We start from the raw sequence: 20533 nt of genomic DNA on the forward strand, positions 1-20533 counted from the left end.
GCTGTTCGCTGTAGCTGGCGGTGCCAAAGTCTTCGACTTCCTCTCTTGTTCTTGTCTTCTCTCTTGATCTTGTGCTTCCCTAAGTACTGCTCCTCAGAAAGACACCGCATCTTGCATATTTTCAACTGTAACCCACTGTCATTACACTGCTGTGGTAATTGTCAAGTTGGCGGAGGGGAGCACTTTCATCTTGTGATTCTCAGTCTTTTAGTGGGCCTGTGTCTTTTGCTGTGACCTCCTCTAGCATTTCTGCCATGGCATAGCTTTCTTTTCCCCTCCTTAAATGAGACAGAAAGGCTAGAGGGGGCTCCCTTCCTCAGGCAGGATGAGACTCTGGTAAAGTGTTTCCCCCTGAAAAGTAGACCTTCGTTATAGAGAACACACGGAGAGTATTTCCCCTTGATTATGCTTCCTCTGACCCAGCAGAATCTTCCAGATCTTTCTTAGATCTTCACTGTATGAATCTGATGGGATTCCTGAAGATAAATTCCACAAAATTATAGGTGCCTCATAAGACAACTCAGTGGTAAAGAATCTATTCTCCTGTCAATGCAGGAGACTCAGGAGACTCAGGTTTGATCCCTGGGTTGGGAAGATCCCCTGGAGAAGGAGATGGCAACTCACTCCAGTATTTTTGCCTTGAAAATCCCATGGACAGAGGAGCCTGGTGGGCTATGGTCCATGGGGTCACAAAGAGGCGGACACGACTGAGCACACAGCACACATAAGATGGCAGCCTCCAGGAGTTTCTTACTTGTGAGCTAGTTCACGCTTAGCCTTCAGCAGTTCATGAGAATTACCGTTTAGGTGTTCTTACCAGTTTATGGCTCCAGAGACTTCTGCTCCAGGTAAGCAGATCTTAGATGTCACTCTAGATTTACCTTTCTCTCCACATTTTGTAATGGTTGTTTGCCCTCCAACTTCAGTTCTCCAACGAGTTCAGGAAAAGTCACTGATTTTCAGTTTATTCAGTTTTTTCTTGTTGTAAGAATGGGAGTGGCAACTTTCAAGCTCTTTACGTGTCATGGCTGAAACCATTAGTCTAAGTATTGCTTTTAAAACCTTTGTTTTCATTATGTATTCATGCATACATACTGCATCATAAAATGTAGTTCTTGCTAGGGTTCAAAAATTTTTAAGAAACAGTACCACGAGGCAGAGAAAGTAAGACTCTGGGGCCATTTCTGCTGAGCCACACATCCATAGTCCCATACTTATTCATGGAACTATCCTATATATTGTTACATAACAGGCAATATTTTGTGAGAAAATCTATCATTAATTTAGAGGATAAACTGGTTGAAAAAAAGAGTTGGAGAGGTTTAATTAGAATAACTGGTAAATAATAGTTTATTTTTACTATAAATTAGTTGTTCAATCACATAGATAATATTATAGTCTCATATATCTTGGAAAATATGGAATAACAGTTTTCTATTTTTATGAAAAATATCTGAAATTTGACATTTTATTCTTTCCACTGCTCTTAGCTACTAGGTAAACTGAACATAAAATCGTAATGTGAATAATTTTATTTGACATTTTGATTTGGTATTTGGGAAGTATTATCTCAGTACTTCTTAATTTGCAATACTGATTTTTCTGTAGTGATTTTAGTCTAACTAGATTTAGCTTAACTTCTAAACTAATTAGAAATTGCTGTTCATTAAATCATTTTAAAAATGTGACATAAGCAAATAACAGGCTTTGGAAGAAAAGCAAAAGAAACAGAATTCTTTCTCATTTCACTTCTGCATGTCCTTGTCCATGACAGGAAGCAGTGTCTAAGATGTTTATAAATGGTTCGCATAGAGTCTTCCCTTTCTATAATCCAACTCTGATCGAAGCTGTGTGAGGCTATCCACAGAAGGGACACATACTTTACACAACACAACAGAAAAGATTTGTAAAAGCTCTGTAAATGGATTTCACTAGAGTTATATTCTAAAAAGGAAACAAAAAAGCTCTGGATGCATTTGACATACTCTAATTTTTTACTACATCTCCAAATTCATAATAAGATTGAATATCTTTGTACTTTAAAATACTTAAATTCACATTTATAAAGTTCTATTCTCTGATTGTAAAAGGACATCATAAATTAAAAACCAGTAAGTCCTACATTTATATCAAAACATTCAGAAATTAATATATTAGATTTTGATTTTAGTACAATTATAAAGTCTGTATATTTCACCTGGAATTTTAAATCTGATACGATTTATCATGTTGAAGCAAACCTGGATAATAAATGGTTAGGTTCATAATTTAAAAAAGGAAAAGAGAGAAGATTGTATATAGATATGGTACCAAGATGATAAAATAGTGAAAAAGAACTATGCTTTCCAAACAAGCAAAAATATACTCAGGGGCATGGCAGAAACAAAAAACAAAAAAAGAAGAAGAAGAAGAAGAAAATTACAAATGAAAATCCAAATGTTTGCTCATCCTGTTACAATAAAGTGAATGATTTTAATTCCCTAATTTAATAGCTAACATTTAAAGTGCTTTTTGCTGACACAGTTAAAAGTACCTGATATTACTGCCTGTCATTTCACCACATGGTACATAGGCTAATTTCTCATAATTTACACATTCGTGCTTTTGCAAACTCAGATTAATAATAACAGCCTTGGACATGTGAAAGCTAAACACAGGAAACACCTGCAGAACAATATTAGTTTCTGTAGAGAAGTGAAACCATTTACCAGAAATTTATTGAAAGAAACTCAGAATGATGTTTTATATTTATTAAAGCATAAAAAAATTTCTTACCTAAAGCTTTCATACTCCAGACACTTTTATTCCAGAGGGCTGGCTGTGTTCTAATGCATTTACTATTTGATGTAAATTCAACCTCCACAGCATCACTGGTTACTTCATCTCTCAAAATAATAAATATTTCACCAGGATTCTATACAATGAAAAATATAACTCAATTAGGCATTTGAAAAGTTTTCATTAACCAATCAAATACACTTATTAGTGATAAAGGTCCAACATGGTAATTAGTGTAAAGAACTTGCCTGCCAGGCAGGAGACCCGGGTTTGATCTCTTGGTGGGACAGATCCCTTGGAGGAGGAAATGGCAATCCACCTCAGTATTCTTGCCTGGGAAACCCCATAGACAGAGGAGCATGATGGGCTACTGTCCATGGGGTTGCAAATGTAGGACACAATTTAGGGACTAACCAAGCCATCACCACCATCGTGTCCATAGTTTCAGCCTTACTCATAAACGAAATATGTAAAGCTGAGTCTCACAAGATTTTAAGTTTATCAACTTATGTCTATTGAATACTCATTTTTCCCCAGCACCATATTTTGCAAATGAATAGACTGAGTTCATAGCTGCTCCCTTTTCCTTTCACCTCATCCCTGTGTGAGAGGTTCTATGTGAAGGTGATGAGCATCATTTCACAGACCTGCAGGGAATGTAATTCAATTGCTAAACAAATTCTTCTTTTTCCCCAAATCCCTTTCCTTCACCTTTCTAGGACTTGGTGTATTTATCTATAAATAAGAGGATTGAACATGTTTCGCTTGAAGACCTCTTATACTTTAAATATGATTAATTGGTTTAGATGTCTAATACAGTTGACCGTTGAACAACATAACTCTTAGGAGCACCTACTGGCCCTCTGTACAGTAGAAAATCCATATAAGATTGATAGTGCGCCCTCTGCAACAGCAGTATCTGATTCAACCAACTGCAGATCATGTTGTACTGGGGTATTTGCTACTGAGAAAAATCCATGTATAAATGGACCCATGCAATTCAAAACCCCTATTGTTCAAGGGTCAAGTGTATTGTTAATCTTACCAATAAGAGATTCTTTCATTACTCTTTATGATGAATACCAGTGAAGACTGTTGGGTTGACTAGAGGTTATGAATCTAAAAGTTTCAAGATTTTATTAAGACGGAAAAGTTGCTGCTGCTGCTGCTGCTGCTAAGTCGCTTGAGTCGAGTCTGACTCTGTGCGATCCCATAGACAGCAGCCCACCAGACTCCGCCATCCCTGGGATTCTCCAGGCAAGAACACTGGAGTGGGTTGTGATTTCCTTCTCCAATGCATGAAAGTGAAAAGTGAAAGGGAAGTCGCTCAGTCGTGTCCAATTCTTAGCGACCCCATGGACTGCAGCCTACCAGGCTCCTCCGTCCATGGGATTTTCCAGGCAAGAGTACTGGAGTGGGGTGCCATTGCCTTCTCTGGCGGAAAAGCTAGGGAAGCCCAAATCTATGTATATAATATTCAAATTGCCAACATCTGTTGGATCATAGAAAAAGCAATAGAATTCTAGAAAAAAAATATAAATATACTTCTGCTTCATTGTCTGTATTAAAAACATTGACTGTGTGGATCACATCAAACTGGGGGGAATTCTTAAAGTGATGGGAATACCAGACTACCTTCCCCGCTTCCAGAGAAACCTGTATGCAGGTCAAGAAGAAACAGTTAGAACCGGACATGGAATGATTGGTTCAAAATTGGGAAAGGAGTATATCAAGGCTGTATATCATTACCCTGCTGATTTATTTTATATGCAGTATACATCATGTGAAATGCTGGACTGGATGAAACATAAGCTGGAATCAAGATTTCCATGAGAAATAGCAACAATCTCAGATATGCAGATGCTACCACCCTAATGGCAGAAAGCAAAGAGGAACTAAAGATCCTCTTGATGAAAATAAAAGAGGAGAGTGAAATATTTGGCTTAAAATTCAGCATTCAATAAACTAAGATCATAGCATCTGGTCCCATCACTTCATGGCAGATAGAAGGGGAAGAAATGGAAACTGTGACAGATTTTATTTTCTTGGGCTCCAAAATCACTGCAGAGAGTGACTGCACCCATGAAATTAAAAGACGCTTGCTCCTTAGAAGAAAAGCTATGACAAACCTAGACAGGGTATTAAAAAGCAGAGCCATCACTTTGCTGACAAAGGTCCATATATAGTCAAAGCTATGGTTTTCCCAATAGTCATGTATGGATGTGAGAGCTGGACCATAAAGAAAGTTGAGTGCTGAAGAATTGATGTTTATGAACTGTGGTGCTGAATAAGACTCTTGAGAGTCCCTTGGACTGCAAGGAGATCAAACCAGTCCATCCTAAAGGAAACCAACCCTGAACATTCATTGGAAGGATTGATGCTGAAGTTGAAGTGCCAATACTTTGGCCACCTGATGGGAAGAGCTGACTCATTGGAAGAGACACTGATGCTGGGAAAGATTGAGGACAGGAAGAGAAGGGGATAACAGAGGATGAGATTGTTGGATGGCATCACAGACTCAATGGATATGAGTTTGAGCAGACTCCAGGAGACAGTGAAGGATAGAGAAGACTGGTGTGATGCAGTCCAGGGGGCTGCAAAGAGCTGGACATGACTTAGCGACTGAACAATAACTACAAAGATATAAGGGGTTATTAAAAAACCTTTTTGGAAAAAAAAAAAACCCTGAAAGAAAACTAAGGATAAGAAGATTGGATTTAATACAGAGAAAAGAAAGGGATAAACATCTTTTGAGCATCTGTTTTATACTGGATTTTCCAGATGAAACAGTGGTAAAGAATCCACCTGCCAATTCAGGAGATATAAGAGACACACTGGAATCAGGATTGCCGGAAGAAATATCAATAACCTCAGATAGGCAGATGACACCACCCTTATGGCAGAAAGTGAAGAGGAACTAAAAAGCCTCTTGATGAAAGTGAAAGAGGAGAGTGAAAGAGTTGGCTTAAAGCTCAACATTCAGAAAACTAAGATCATGACATCTGGTCTCATCACTTCACGGGAAATAGATGAGGAGACAGTGGAAACAGTGTCAGACTTAAATTTTTTGGGCTTCGAAATCACTGCAGATGGTGATTGCAGCCATGAAATTAAAAGACACTTACTCCTTGGAAGGAAAGTTATGACCAACCTAGACAGCATATTAAGAAGCAGAGACATTTCTCTGCCAACAAAGGTCCATCTAGTCAAGGCTGTGGTTTTTCCAGTGGTCATGTATGGATGTGAGTGTTGGACTGTGAAGAAAGCGGAGAACCAAAAAATTGATGCTTTTGAACTGTGGTGTTGGAGAAGACTCTTGAGAGTCCCTTGGACTGCAAGGAGATACAATGAGTCCATCCTAAAGCAGATCAGTCCTGGGTGTTCATTGGAAGGACTGATGCTGAAGCTGAAACTCCAGTACTTTGACCATCTCATGTGAAGAGTTGACTCATTGGAAAAGACCCTGATGCTGGGAGGGATTGGGGGCAGGAGGAGAAGGGGATGACAGAGGATGAGATGGCTGGATGGCATCACCAACCTGATGGACATGAGTGAACTCCGGGAATTGGTGATGGACAGGGAGGCCTGACGTGCTGCGATTCATGGGGTCGCAAAGAGTCGGACACAACTGAGCGACTGAACTGAACTGAACTGAAGAGACATGGGTTCAGTCCCTGGATCAGGAAGATTCCCCGGAGGAGAAAACGACACCCCACTCCAGTATTCTTGCCTGGAAAATTCCAGGGACAGAGGAGCCTGGTGGGCTACAGTCCATGAAATCTCAAAGAGTTAGACATGACAGAGTGACTGAGTATGCATTCATGTATTTCATACTAGCTAATCACTTTTTATATAAAACCATTTCCTTTAATTCTAACCAACACACACACACACACACACACACACACACCTCAAAAACCAATATGGGAGGCTATTATATTTCTCTTTTAAGCAGAGAGTAATGAATACAAAGATTTACATTCTGAAAATCAATCAGAATTATCTAAATTCAAACTCTGTACTATTGTTTACATGACACTGTTTCAACCGTCAAAATAACTAAAATGAAATATATTTTATGATTATCTCAGATATCACTTTTCAAAGGCTTTCTTCAAAGTCAAACTGAATTTCAGTCTTTCACAAAGTAAACAGGAATCCCATTTATATGCTCTTATAAAACTGTGTTTACCCAAAAGTCATTAATTTCAAAGCTTTCTTATTTAAATATTATTTCCCTAAGCATAAATCATCCACCAATAAAACTTACATTTTTAATGCTCTGTACCATGGGGTTTTTACAAATATGTTGATGTTAAAAAAAATCATTTCAGTTGACACACATCCACCTCTGGCATTTTTCCAGCAGAGTCTAGTGCTCCCAAGTATTTGTCCATAGAATATTCTGAACTAAATTTTTCTATATCAATTAAATTGTACTTTGAGAAAAGATCCCATGCCACCTACTGCTCTGGCTTCACACATCCGACCTATGGGAAATGCTTCTGTTTCTCGGCCTATGCCTCCTCATGCAATACTTCATCTGAGTATGAGGTCAGTAATTGGAGCTCCTTCCAGTCCGCACTCCTGCCATCTCCTCTTTGGAGACCACATTTCCAAGGCAGTTCCTTAGTCCCTCACTTGCTCACATCTGTCTCCTTACTTTGAAGCTTTAATGACTTCCCATTTTCACTCTGGCTCAAATCCAGCTTCAAAGTTCTTTGGAGTTTTCTTCTATAAGTACATCCCTACCTGTAAAACTCGGACCTCTCGCCTTCCAAACAGTAAACCCAAGCATCCTCTCCTGGTGTTTATTCAGCCAGCAACTCTTTTTCATTTATGGGTGCTCACATGCCATGCAGCGCTAAGCTGCTGTAGTCATGTCCGACTCTTTGCGACTCTATGGACTGTAGCCTGCCAGGCTCCTCTGTCCATGCAGTTCTCCAGCAAGAATACTGGAGTGGGCTTCTATTTCCTCCTCCAGGGGATCTTCCCAACCCAGAGATTGAACCCATGTCTCTTAAGTCTCCTCCTGCATTGGCAGGCGGATTCTTTACCACTGGTGCCACACAGGAAGCCGGGTGCTTCCATGGGCTGCTTCTTATGCACCAGATTCTCTTCCACCTTTCAACCACCTCCAGAGAAGAGGTCTAAACAAAAGATAAGCACACTGACCACTCCCAAGGAGGCGCTGACACCTCATTTGTAACTGGAACAAGCTCCAAGGGCATGTAATCTCCAAAGATGCACAGAACCTGCACTTGTTTTAATGTTCTGCTATCACACCTTGAAATGCTTAATAATTAGACCTGGGGTCTCTACCTTTTCATTTTACACAGGGCCCTGCTAATTAGGAAGCCGCTCCTATTTGCACATAATGTTGGCATGCTCTTGAGTTCCTACTCTCCCCCCATCTCCTCATACTTATCCTCTTCACCAAGGTCCAACTCAGGTTTCGTGTACAACTTCCAAAGGGATCATAAAACATTTCACACCTGTACTCCTCATTTGACCCTTTCTAAGTCATGCCCTCTGGTCTTAATAAGTTTTTAATGCCTGTGTTGAGGCTTCCCAGACAGATTTTAAACACCCTGAAGGTGTTTTTATTTTTTATATCATTTTGGCATCTTGTAAGAATTCGGTACCTAAGAGGTACTCTGGGGAACTCCCATGTGGTTCCAGGTTAAGACGTCACCTTCCCATGCAGGGGGTGTGGGTTGGAGAGTTAGGATCCCACATGACTCGCAGCCAAAACACAAAAACATAAAATACAAGCAATACTGTAACAACTTTAATAAAGACTTTAAAAATGGTCCAAATCAAAAAGAATCTTTAAAAAAATTGAAAAGAGGCAATTTATATGTATTTTTAAGTTGAGATGGAGTAAGCCTATAAAAATATAACTTTTTTTTTTTTTTTACATTGAGCAAGCACTATACCTTATCCCCATCAGGACTCACAGAGTCATCTGCTTCTTGCATCTCCATGCTCAAAGGAGGCTGCTGAGGAGGAAAGGACTGCACTCATCCAGCCCTGTTCTTAATTATTGTGAAAGTGAAAAGAATGAAGGTGTTAGTTGCTCAGATGTGTCTAACTTTTTGCAACCCCAGGGACTGTAGCTCACCAGGCTCCTCTGTCCATGGAATTCTCCAGGCAAAAATACTGGAGCGGGTTGCCATTCTCTTCTCCAGGGGATCTTTCAGACCCAGGGACTGAACCTGAGGCTCCTGCATTGCAGGCAGATTCTTAATTGTCTGAGTCATTGGGGAAGCCTTAATTATTATGGACATCTTATTTAAAGCTACAATTATATGGACATATTTAATTCAATGGAGGAAATATTAGGACACTCAAATGGTCATAAATTCAGTTTTATCAGAAGATGCTATTTTATTCTCAATCTAACTTCTTTGTTTATCCCTTTTCTGGCTCTGAGCATTCAAATTGAGAAAGAGTTATTATAATAATCACTACCAAACTCTCTAGATTTGCTACATTGTAAACAAACCTTGAGACCTCACCCAAAGGGCTGGAACTTTGTCTGCAGTACAACACATTGGTAGTGGAGATTCTAGATTGTCAGGGTGGGTGCCCTTCTAGACTTTAATGAATCATTAAGCACAGGTTAACAAAGGATTTTGATCCTCGTGGATCATACCAGCTTACTTTGACTTGTGTACCCAGACCAATGGCTCTTTTCATATATTCATAATTAATAGGAACTAGCTCTATAAGCACAGTTGCATGGGCATAGGCCTTATCAAGCCAGCACTGTGCAAGTCCCTGAAGCTGGCCCTGACCTAACCTGTAACAGAAGAGCAAGGATTAGGTTATGGCAGTGGTTCCAAATTTGACTGCTAATTCTCACCTTGGAGAACACCTAGGAAGCTTTAAAACTCCCAATGTCCAGGCCAAAACTTAGACTATTTACATCTGAATCTCTAACAGTAGGATTTAGACATTTTTACTTTGTAAAACCTCCCCAAGTCATCCCTATATGCTGCTTAATTTGAGAAACACTTGGTTAAAGGGAAAAAACACCTTTTTTTTTTTTTAAAAAACACCTTTTTGTCATTGTAAAACCTTACCACTGAAGGGGTAATGCTTCACAACATAGACATTTTAGGCAGTGACACACACAATAATCTTTTGCTGCTTTTATTGTTATGTTTCAATTAGATCATAGGACCTGACTTTAAGTTAAGGTTGGTTATCAAGATCTAATGCATGATTTGATGTCAAAAATAAGTGGGCAGTGCTGTTAGTTTCTGTGTATTGTTTTAAACTGTATTCAGTGCCAAAGAGTGAACAGGAAGGACCTAATCTCAGAGGTTTTTGTAGCATCTCCATGGGCCCTGCTAAGAGTCACACTCCATATATTCTCAGAGTTTCTCTAGATTCACTGGTTATACAATCTGTGATCTGAAAAGATTTGGGTTTGGAGACTCATATTATGGTTGCAGACACAGACATATACATCAGTGAAGGTCAAATAAAATGAAGGTCTTTATCAGGGGATGTGCCCATTCTAGGACTCAGAAAAACAAGTCAATGAAATTAATATAGCTATAATTGCTGATAAAGCCCATTAAGAGGTCTTTTTGTGGTGATACTATAACTTTAAGAATTAAATTTCCTCAAAAATCAACAAGTAACCAGCCTCACCCAAATAGTAGCCATGGAAGAATAACATAAACATAAAGAAATTTCAGTTAACTATATGAAAGGAAGTAAGAGGTTTGGGGTGGAGGAGAGCTGAGATTGCGGCAGATTCTACCAAAAGGAAGGGAAAATGCCATATTGAAGTCCTGCCTACACAGTTAAGACAAGATAAAAATAAGCTCCTCTTAGCTGCTCTTTAGGATGGAAGAAGCAATAGAGAGGCCATTACTGACACATGATTGAGGCTCCAGGAGAGGCAGGAGGCATTTAGAGCAAACCACAGTATTTCTGAAAGGGCCATTGAGGAAAACACTCAAAGGATCCCTCTTAAAGCTTCAGGTCAAATCCATTAAAAAATTATCCAGTGACTGGATCACTGCTTAGAGATGATGCCTCTCTAACAAGAAGGGCTTCCCAGGTAGTGCAAGGGGTAAAGAACCCTCCTGCCAACGCAGGAGAGGTAAGAGAAGTGGGTTTGATCCGTGGGCTGGGAAGATCCCCTTCCCACTCCAGTATTCTTGTGGCAACCCACTCCAGTATTCTTGCCTGGAGAATTCCATGGACAGAGGAGCCTGGAGGGCTACAGTCCACGGGGTGGCAGAGAGTCAGACACAACTAAAGCAACCTAGCGCGGCATAGCACAGCTCACAAGTGATCACAGAACAACTGTCCGGAGCGCAGACAAGCCTCTGAAGAAGAGCACTGCCCCCCTGATGCCATCCCTAGGGTGATTTGAAGTGACCTATTACTGAGAGGCATGAATGTATTTTCTGTCCTCTGGAGCAGGATTCAACCTTGACACTACTGACATTTTGGGACCAGAGAAGTCACTGCTGTGACTATGGGATTTTTAGTAGCATCCCTGGCTTCTACCCAGCAGATGCCAGGAGCAACCCCCGGTTATGACAAACCTGTCTGTAGACTTTGCCAAATATCCCCTTGGGAGAGACAGCCAAATCACTCCCAGATGAGAATCATTGCTCTGAGGGAATTGTCCTGAGAGATTAATGATATTAGGACTTTGGGGTAAACACACAGCAAAGGAAACACACAAAAGAAGGCAGCAAATAACAGACCAGGTTCAGTTCTGGTTTAGATGTTATTTCAATGGGAGAATGCCTCCCAAGTGGATAATTCATCAGCAACAAAAGTGGGTAAGATTACTTTGAACAATGGACTTGTTTGGAAGACTTAGAACTCACGGATTTCATATCTTTCATGATACATTACCCCATACAAGACAAAATCAAGAGGAATATGCTAGAAAAGCAAGTATCTTGGCCCATAAAAAACAGCAAAAAGCTTAACAAACACTAAAACAGAACAAAGATTGCTAATCCTAGAAAACGGAAAAGAAGAGGTCGAATTAAGCAGATTTAAACTGTTAAGACCCATTTAGGTGTTTCTTAAAAAGAGAATAACTTACATAAATAGAACACTGGAGGCACATCTTCACTAGTGCACACACACACACACACACACACACACACAAACCTGTCAAAAGAAAAAAGTGTTTTTCTGCTGTTTTGAAAGTGGCACAAATTTCAAGTTCCAGGAAAGGAACAATGCTGGGAAAGATGACTAGGCAGAAGGAATCAAAAGGGCCAGGCTCCTGGGGTCAAAAGCAGCAGCAGGCTCATCTGCAGCCTCAGTTACGCCAATAAAATGCCACTTCTCCAGAGCAGAGGAGGGCACAGGGAGAGTATTTTGTTAGCGGCAGGTCTACAGACTCAAGCCATTCTGCAGCAAGAGAGAGCAGCAGAGACTTAAACTAATTCCCTGTTCATCAGACAGAATGAGGATGACACCAATAGACTGAATCAGTCAACTCAACAGTGGCATGCCAGAAACTTTATAAAGTGTAAGGGGAATTTCATAGAATTTGAAGATACTGGGAGCAGAAGAGGCACATCTCAAATATGACCTGGTGACTGGCAATGACAGTCTTGTAAATTTCTAGATTTTGTATAATGGCAGAGAAGTCTCAAATATCATTTCTGGAGAGAGGAAGCTATACTATACATTTAAGTGGATTCCATTTACCCAGTAACTTGAAGACTTCTCAGAAATGAGTAAGCTCAAAGGCTATGCTTTCAGACAACTGGTATAGACTGAATGCTATCCTGGGCTTCCCAGGTGCTGCTAGTGGTAAAAGAACCCACCTCCCAACGCAGAAGTCATAAGAGATGCAGGTTCCTGGTAAATCTGAAACATGATTTCCACTCATCTTGCTTGTGGTGCATGAAAACTGGGACATGAATTTAGACTGTACTAAGATCTAGGTTCTAAGAATACAAGATTTTGACTTGGGTGACTATTTTTGGTCCATGGATCAGTTTATTTCAAGTTTTTAGTGTGTACATGCTAAGTCATTTCAGTCATGTACAACTTTTTGCGACCCTAGGGACTGTAGCACTCCAAGCTTCTCTATCCATGGGATTCTCCAGGCAAAAATACTGGAGTGGGTTGTCGTTCACTCCTCCAGGGGATCTTTCTGACCCAGGGGTTGAACACGTGTCTCTCATATCTCCTGAATTGCCATTTGGGAAGCTGGCTGGTGCTAAAATAGTCTTATATGATCTTTCAACTCAGGATTGTTTAAAAAGTGGGGCTCCCAAGAAAGATTTGGAATTGAAATAATTTAATTCAGATCCTTCAGAGATTCTGATGGAATTATATCCATGTCAATAAATAAAAGACAGTCCACAATTCCACTATGGAAAGAACCCTGGTCCTGCCCAGAAAACCTAAGTGCATGATTTCTGCCTGGAGGGCAGTGGGATTTAATTTTTGGATTTTGATGTGTCTGCAATTTAATAATGGAAAAGCTTTATATTGTTCAAATTTTACTGTTGCAGATATTTTTAAATGCAGCTAGTTAGACTCATTGCATAATTCTTGGTGAGCAATTTTTAGTTCCAGAGGGTTTTTTTTTTTTTTTATTTGACTTTACCTATTTGAGAATAGTCCTCATTTCCCTTTTATAGTCTCTTCCACTAATTTCTGTCTCTTCCATTATTTCTCACTCAAGAGGAGCCACTGGTTCTGATTGTTTGGCCTGGTCTTCCTTCCTCAAGTAGTCTGTAATATTTCTTTGCCTGATTCCTCTGTCTCGGTTCCCTCCAACCTGTACAGTTCCGGTTCCTGGGGTCTCTAAGGGAGTGCCAAAGAAGTTTTTGTTCCTCTGGCACTGATAACATAGTAACTTAAATTGGTGATTCTCCTGCTTGTTCATGGGGTCTGGAGATGAGGGAAATAAGCTTTTCAGAATTGCACAGAACATTCTGCTTCTGCCAGGGCTGCTGGAACCATCAGGATCAGAAGATTCTCTCCCCAAATATGCCTCCCAGTAAGCAGACAAGTGAGCTTCCCTGGTCGCTCAGCTGGAAAAGAATCCACCTGCAGTGCAGGACACCCCGGTTCGATTCCTGGGTTGGGAAGGTCCCCTGAAGAAGGCATAGGCTACCCACTCCAGTAGTCTTGGGCTTCCCTGGTGGCTCAGATGATAAAGAATCTGCCTGCAATGCAGGAGACCTGGGTTCGATCCCTGGGTTGGGAAGATCTCCTGGAGAAGGGCCTGGCAACCCACTCCAGTATTCTTGCCTGGAGAATCCCATGGACAAAGGAGCCTGGTGGGCTACAGTCCATGGAGTTACAAAGAATTGGACATGACTGACTGACTAACCACAGCACAGCAAGCAGACAAGCGCAGCTCCTGTCACCTAAACACTGGCCTCTACCTGAAGGACCCTCTCATGCAACTCTCAAGCTTCTCCTGCCTCTTTGGCTCTTTCTGCTCAAGTACACTGCAGATGTTGAGGGCCAGCATCTTTTTAGTTACTGTAGATTACATAACCCAAATTTTGGTCAAGCTCTAGCATGGCTTATTTTAGTGGTTCAGTCCAGTGAAGACTTAGGAAGAAGAAATGTCACTAACATATATCCATATAACCCCTCTTGAGAAATCTACTTGCTTTAACATTATATTTTTATTCGGAAACCAGCTCTTCTAGCTCTTATGGTATTTCCACTTCATAATGTAGGCCTTTGACACATGTTTTATAATTGAAGATAGGTGGTCCTAAAAAATAAGTATTTGCAAATTCTATTCAAGAACATATTTCCTTTCATGAAAATAGAATCTTTGATCTGGTTAATATGAATCCAACTTTGCTTTGAACAGTTTGATACACATACACACACACACACACACACACACACACATATATATATATAGCAATTGTAAATCTGTTTGCAACAGATCAAGTAACATCTAAAAACATGGTGCTTTCATGTATGTTTCAATATTCTATTACTCAACAAATACATATCAAATGCCTACTAACTGCCAGACATTGTTCTGCCATTCTGAGGACACAGCCAAGAACAGAGTGAACAAAAACACCTCTAGTGTCAGTTACACTCTAGTGAAATGCAGTATCCATGACAACAATAACAAGGTGTCTTTACTGACCTCACATGGAATCTCAGCAGGAAGCACCACTGCCTGTGGTATGGTGCTTCCTGAAGCTTCTGATAATTCTTCAACTTCCTTTCTCTCACTGATTTGCCCAGAATGTTCCTTTCTTAGGTCTGGTGAAATAATGATCTCCAGGTAGTCCGCAGAACCTAAAGGAAAGTTCATTTATATGGATTATAATACAGCTAAGGCCATATTAAGTTCCTCCATTGTTATGAAAACTAATTGCTGAACAGTTGGTTTAATTAATATATGGGACAACCAAACTGAGTTTAAGATAGTCAAAATAATTGAACCAATGTTAATAATTAAAATGATGCCTCATAATTTAACTAGTATTATAACCTTAGCTACTAAACTAAATCAAATACATATTTTCATCTACTAGGTAAATAAATATTTTCCTCCCAAAAAATCCAAATACCACTTTACACTAAAACAGTAAATCTGTAAAACATGAAACTATCTCCTTTCAATGACTGTAAATAAGAAAATTTATTCATTTAAAATCAGAACAATTTAACTCAGAACAATTATTTACCCTTTATGCATATTTTCAATTTTTAAAAACAATAGGCATAACTAGGAGACAATCTAAACAAACAAATATGTCTATGAAACACTAGTTTGATAGTGAAATATTAGTGTTCAACAAAACGTTAATGTGTCCTGTGAAAAAAGTGTCTTCAATTAAATGATATGGGTTTCTTTATGGTAGTACTATTAAGAACACTAAAATACACTAATGTGAATTTTGAATATAAGAAGGAGAAAAATATTTGATTGTTTAAAAATGTAACAGTAATTCAGCATTTGGTCTCAATCATTAAAAAACTTTATTGAAGAAAAGAAGAGTTGTGTGAAGAGAGATGGACAATATTTTTATTGTCCAAAGCGTTTCCTTAGGGCACAGAACTATTATGACTGAAACCAAGGCTCTCATAACAGACACTCACAACTGTCATCTGTCTTTGGCCAACCACAAAAGTACCCCTCAAATCCCTGAAGAAGGGTACTGGGGTAAAGGAAAACAGCTCCTAACAGCTAGAAATTGTCCTGATACCTTGTGAAGGCCTTGATGTTGCTAGGCGGTGGCCTCCCGTCCTGTTGAACGCCAACAGTCTCACAGAAAATCACCATATCTAGACCACGCTGCCACCATGATGGGTCCAGTTAGAGATCAGGCTACTTTGTAATTATGTCTGAATCCAGGCAAAAACATGAACATTGTCCAAACCACAAAAGGAACCAAATATCCTGAATCGTGGCTCCTGTGAGTGACTTTGCTTTTTTACCAAGTCTAGCCTCAGCCTCTTTTCATTTTTACCTTCCAGGTAGGGCAACCAACTCCTCCCAGTTTGCTTGGGATTTTGGGGAGGTTGTATGCTGAAAATGCTGTACCCCAGAAACCCCTCAGTTGCAGGGAGAGTTGGTTACCCAGCTTCTCAGTAAGAGTCATTAATAACGCAAATCATAAAATTACACCTGCTTTTTGACAGCAAGCAAAGAATAGCAAAGCCCTGCTTCCATGAACCCTTCCTCAAATCACAGTACAACCCTAAACCTATAGTAAGTCTTTTCTTAATACAATGTTACTGAGATGACCCATGGTTCGCCATGGTAGCCTTCACTTCATTGCTACTAGACAAAAAAAAATAATAGTTCAAGTACAGGTGTGTTCCTAGTTCCTCTGGCAAAAGGAAATTGACAGCATGACAAGGAAGAAGAGTCAAAGGCAATATAGATGAAGATCTATATATAGATGAAGGGGGCTAGAATTTTGGTGTCATTGCATCTCAAAAGTGAAGTCACCATTCCTATCAGAGATGCAGAGTAACAAAAGTGATGTCCTCTGGAGAAGAGCTATCCCCATGCTACACCTAAGAAGGAGTGTTTTTTTTTTTTTTTTTCCTGTCTTATGAAAGTTACAGAATAAAAGTACAAAAGCACCTGGGATTTCCAGATTCTTCCAATACCAGTCTTGCTTGAAATGGCATGAAAAACAGCCTTCATTTCTCTAATGATTTAAGACACTTCCACAAGCAGTCTCATTCTCTCTTTCTCTCTCATGCTCTTTCATACAGACCCCAAAACAGTGAAAGGTTGTATAGAACTGACTCAATCACTTTGTGAATTGATGAAAGAACAAGAGAACTGATTTTATTTAATGCATCTTAAGAAGTATATGCTGTTCCACCATAGCAGTATCTAGGATGTTTTCTGCCAATTCATCTGTGGAATTAAGTTAGGAAGAGCTATCTTCTTTATTCTGAAGACATAATTATAGATGTGCAAAATATTTATCTCTATGAATGCTCACAGAAGATCTGTTTATAATGCGGAAAATTAGGAGCAGTCTAAGCAATAACAGACCAGATAAAAATATCTAATGTGATAAAAGATATTGTCACTAATTAAAATTCTATCAAAGAACATTTAACAGTAAGGAACAAGTTTATGACATAAGTGAAAAAATTCAAGTTACAAAATTGTCAATTTTGTAGGTTTCCATTTTAGTAAAATAAGAAGTATAGGACTTCCTGTTTCGGGTTCCATATTTAAGGAGCTTTGGAAGTCACCACTCTATCCTAACAAAAAACTGAACAGACTAAAAATTCAACAACTCTTCTTTGATTAATTTTTTGTTTGTTTATGTTTGGCTGTGCTGGGTATTCACTGAAGCACTGGCTTTTCTCCAGTTGTGCAAGTGGGGGCTACTCTCCAGAGCGGTGTGCGCCTTCTCATGGCTGTGGCTTCTGAAGTGCAATTGACAAATTGCTGGACACTCCACAGAGGACAAGTCTGAGAGTTAAAATCTCCAGGAGGGTTCAGCTAAAAGATTGGAAGGGACACATTATTTTGAGATTTAGCTCTAGGAGCTTGACCAGATTCCCACAGCAAATATTGGGGAACAGTATTTCTAAGGAAATGGAAACAACCTTAGACACTCCAGAGCACTCTCGTCTTCTTAACAAGGCCTGCCCTCAAGAAAAACTAGTTAATCAGAGCCTAATCTACTAAGGTATTTTCAGAGTCCAACTGACCACAGGTAGGGAAATAACTAACTGTAGTTCACTATAACAAACCTCTCTCACCTAAAGGGGATAAACAAATGGAGAAATTCTTGTGAGGTTCACAGTCGACAGGCGTAGGCTTACTAAAGGACTGAGACCCAATCACAGGACTCTAGAAAGCCTCCTCCCCACACCTCACCACTGCATTCAGTTCAGCTCAGTTCAGTCTGAAGACTTTCAGTCGTGTCCAACTCTTTGCGACCCCATGAATCGCAGCACACCAGGCCTCCCTGTCCATCACCAACTCCCGGAGGGTACTCAAACTCATGTCCATCGAGTCGGTGATGCCATCCAGCCATCTCATCCTCTGTCATCCCCTTCTCCTCCTGCCCCCAATCCCTCCCAGCATCAGGGTCTTTTCCAATGAGTCAACTCTTCGTATGGGTGGTCAAAGTATTGGAGTTTCAGCTTCAGCATCAATCCTTCCAATGAACAGCCAGGACTGATCTCCTTAGGATGGACTGGTTGGATCTCTTTGCAGTCCAAGGAACTCTCAAGAGTCTTCTCCAACACCACAGTTCAAAAGCATCAATTCTTTGGTGCTCAGCTTTCTTCACAGTCCAACTCTCACATCCATACCATACATGACCACTGGAAAAACCATAGCCTTGACTAGACGGACCTTTGTTGACGAAGTAATGTCTCTGCTTTTTAATATGCTGTCTAGGTTGGTCATAACTTTCCTTCCAAGGAGTAAGTGTCTTTTAATTTCATGGCTGCAATCACCATCTGCAGTGATTGTGGAGCCCCCCAAAAAATAAAGTCTGACACTGTTTCCACTGTCTCCCCATCTATTTCCCATGAAGTGATGGGACCAGATGCCACCACTGCATTACTAAAGGTCTATTTGCAACAGTTCTTTTTACAGAGAATATTTGTGTGTGAGCTATGTCCCTTCAGTTGTATCCAACTCATCTCAACTCTATGGACTGTAGCCCGCCCTCTGCCCATGGGATTCTCCAGGCAAGAATACTGGAGTGGGTCGCCATGCCCTCCTACAGGGTACCTTCTCAACTCAGAGATCGAACCCATGTCTCTTATGTCTCCTGCACTGGCAGATGGGTTCTTTACCATAACTAGTGCCACCGGGGAAGCCCACATTATGTCTAGTTATCAAGAAAAATTACAAGGCATACATACCAAAAGGAAGGGAGTACAATTTGGAGAGACCAGGGAAAAAGCATTTGTTTTCTGTTTTTGTTACCTTGTTCTTTGTTTCTGTTTTCTCTTCTACTGTTTTTCTGCCATTGTGTTTTACTGAACATTTTATATGATTCCATTTTTCTTCTTTTTTTAATTTAGCATATCAGTCATACTCAAAAACATTTTTAGTGGTTATCCTGGAGTTTGCAATATACATTTACAACTAATCCAAGTCCAGTATCAAATAACACTGTACCACTTTATAGATAGTTTTAGTACCTTATAATAATAAAATGATTACTCCTCCCTCCTATACTTTATATTACTGCTTTCATTTATGTCATTATATATAAATATATACAAGCATATATATGTAAAATTTATATCATATATTATATAAGCATACATTATTGAATATATTGTTGATAATATTTTGAACAAACTATTATCTTCTAGATCAATGGCAAATAGGATATATATATATATATATATGTATATATATATATATATATACTTTAATTTTATCTTCAGTTATTCCTTCTTTGATGCTACAGAACTGAATTTCTGATCTATATTACTTTTCTTTTCACTATAAAACTTCTTTTAACTTTTCTTTCAGGCAGGTCCACTGATAATAAATTTTTCAATATTTTTTCCTGAGGAAAATGTCTTACTAACAATAAACAAGTGGAATTGGAAGTTAAAAATGGAATACCACTTACAATAGTCCCTCTAGCTTTTTCTTTGTCCCTCCTCAAAATGAAATACTTAGGTATAAATCTAACAAAATATGTACATCAATATGATGAAAACCACAAAACTTTGATAACCAAAATCAAATAAGAACTAAGTAAATGGAAATATATTCTGTTCATGGATAGAAAAACTCAATAGTGTCAAGATGTCTGTTCTTCCCAATTTGCTCTATAGATTCAATTCAATCACAATAAAAATATCAGAAAATTACAGATATGGACAGACTGATTCTAAAGTTTATATGGAGAGGCAAGAGATCCAGAGTAGGCAACTTAATATTGAAGGTGAAGAACAATGTTGGAAAACTGATACTACACTACTTCAATACTTACTATAAAGTTACAGTGATCCAGACAGTGTGGTCTTGGGAAAAGAATAATCAAACATTTCAATGGAACACAATAAAGAGCCAAGAAAGAGAATCACATAAACATAATTAACTGATCTTTGAGCAAGGAAAAAAATAAAACAATGAGGCAAAAAAAGTCACTTCAACAAAAGGTGATGGAATGACTAAATATTCACATGCAAAAAAAAAAAAAGCATCAAGATACAAACCTTACAACAATCACAAAAATTAACTAAAAATGGATCCTAGACATAAATGTATATGAAATTATAAAACTAGAAGACATTAATA

At 39.2% G+C, this 20533-nt stretch overlaps 1 protein-coding gene across 2 annotated transcripts in view; it reads right to left on the minus strand.

The window, feature by feature from the left end:
• The window catches only part of BANK1 (B cell scaffold protein with ankyrin repeats 1), a 311689-nt gene that overhangs the window by 210082 nt on the left and 81074 nt on the right, over nucleotides 1-20533 (minus strand). For both annotated transcript variants that reach the window (XM_061164327.1, XM_061164326.1), the window contains exons 3-4: nucleotides 14915-15069; nucleotides 2776-2914 (exon numbers count right to left, since the gene is read on the minus strand). In XM_061164327.1, coding sequence (XP_061020310.1) covers nucleotides 2776-2914; nucleotides 14915-15069 — 294 coding nt within the window. The remainder of the gene's footprint in view (nucleotides 1-2775; nucleotides 2915-14914; nucleotides 15070-20533) is intronic.

The sequence above is a fragment of the Dama dama genome, chromosome 17 (assembly GCF_033118175.1).
Source record: "Dama dama isolate Ldn47 chromosome 17, ASM3311817v1, whole genome shotgun sequence".
Classification (NCBI taxonomy): domain Eukaryota; kingdom Metazoa; phylum Chordata; class Mammalia; order Artiodactyla; family Cervidae; genus Dama; species Dama dama.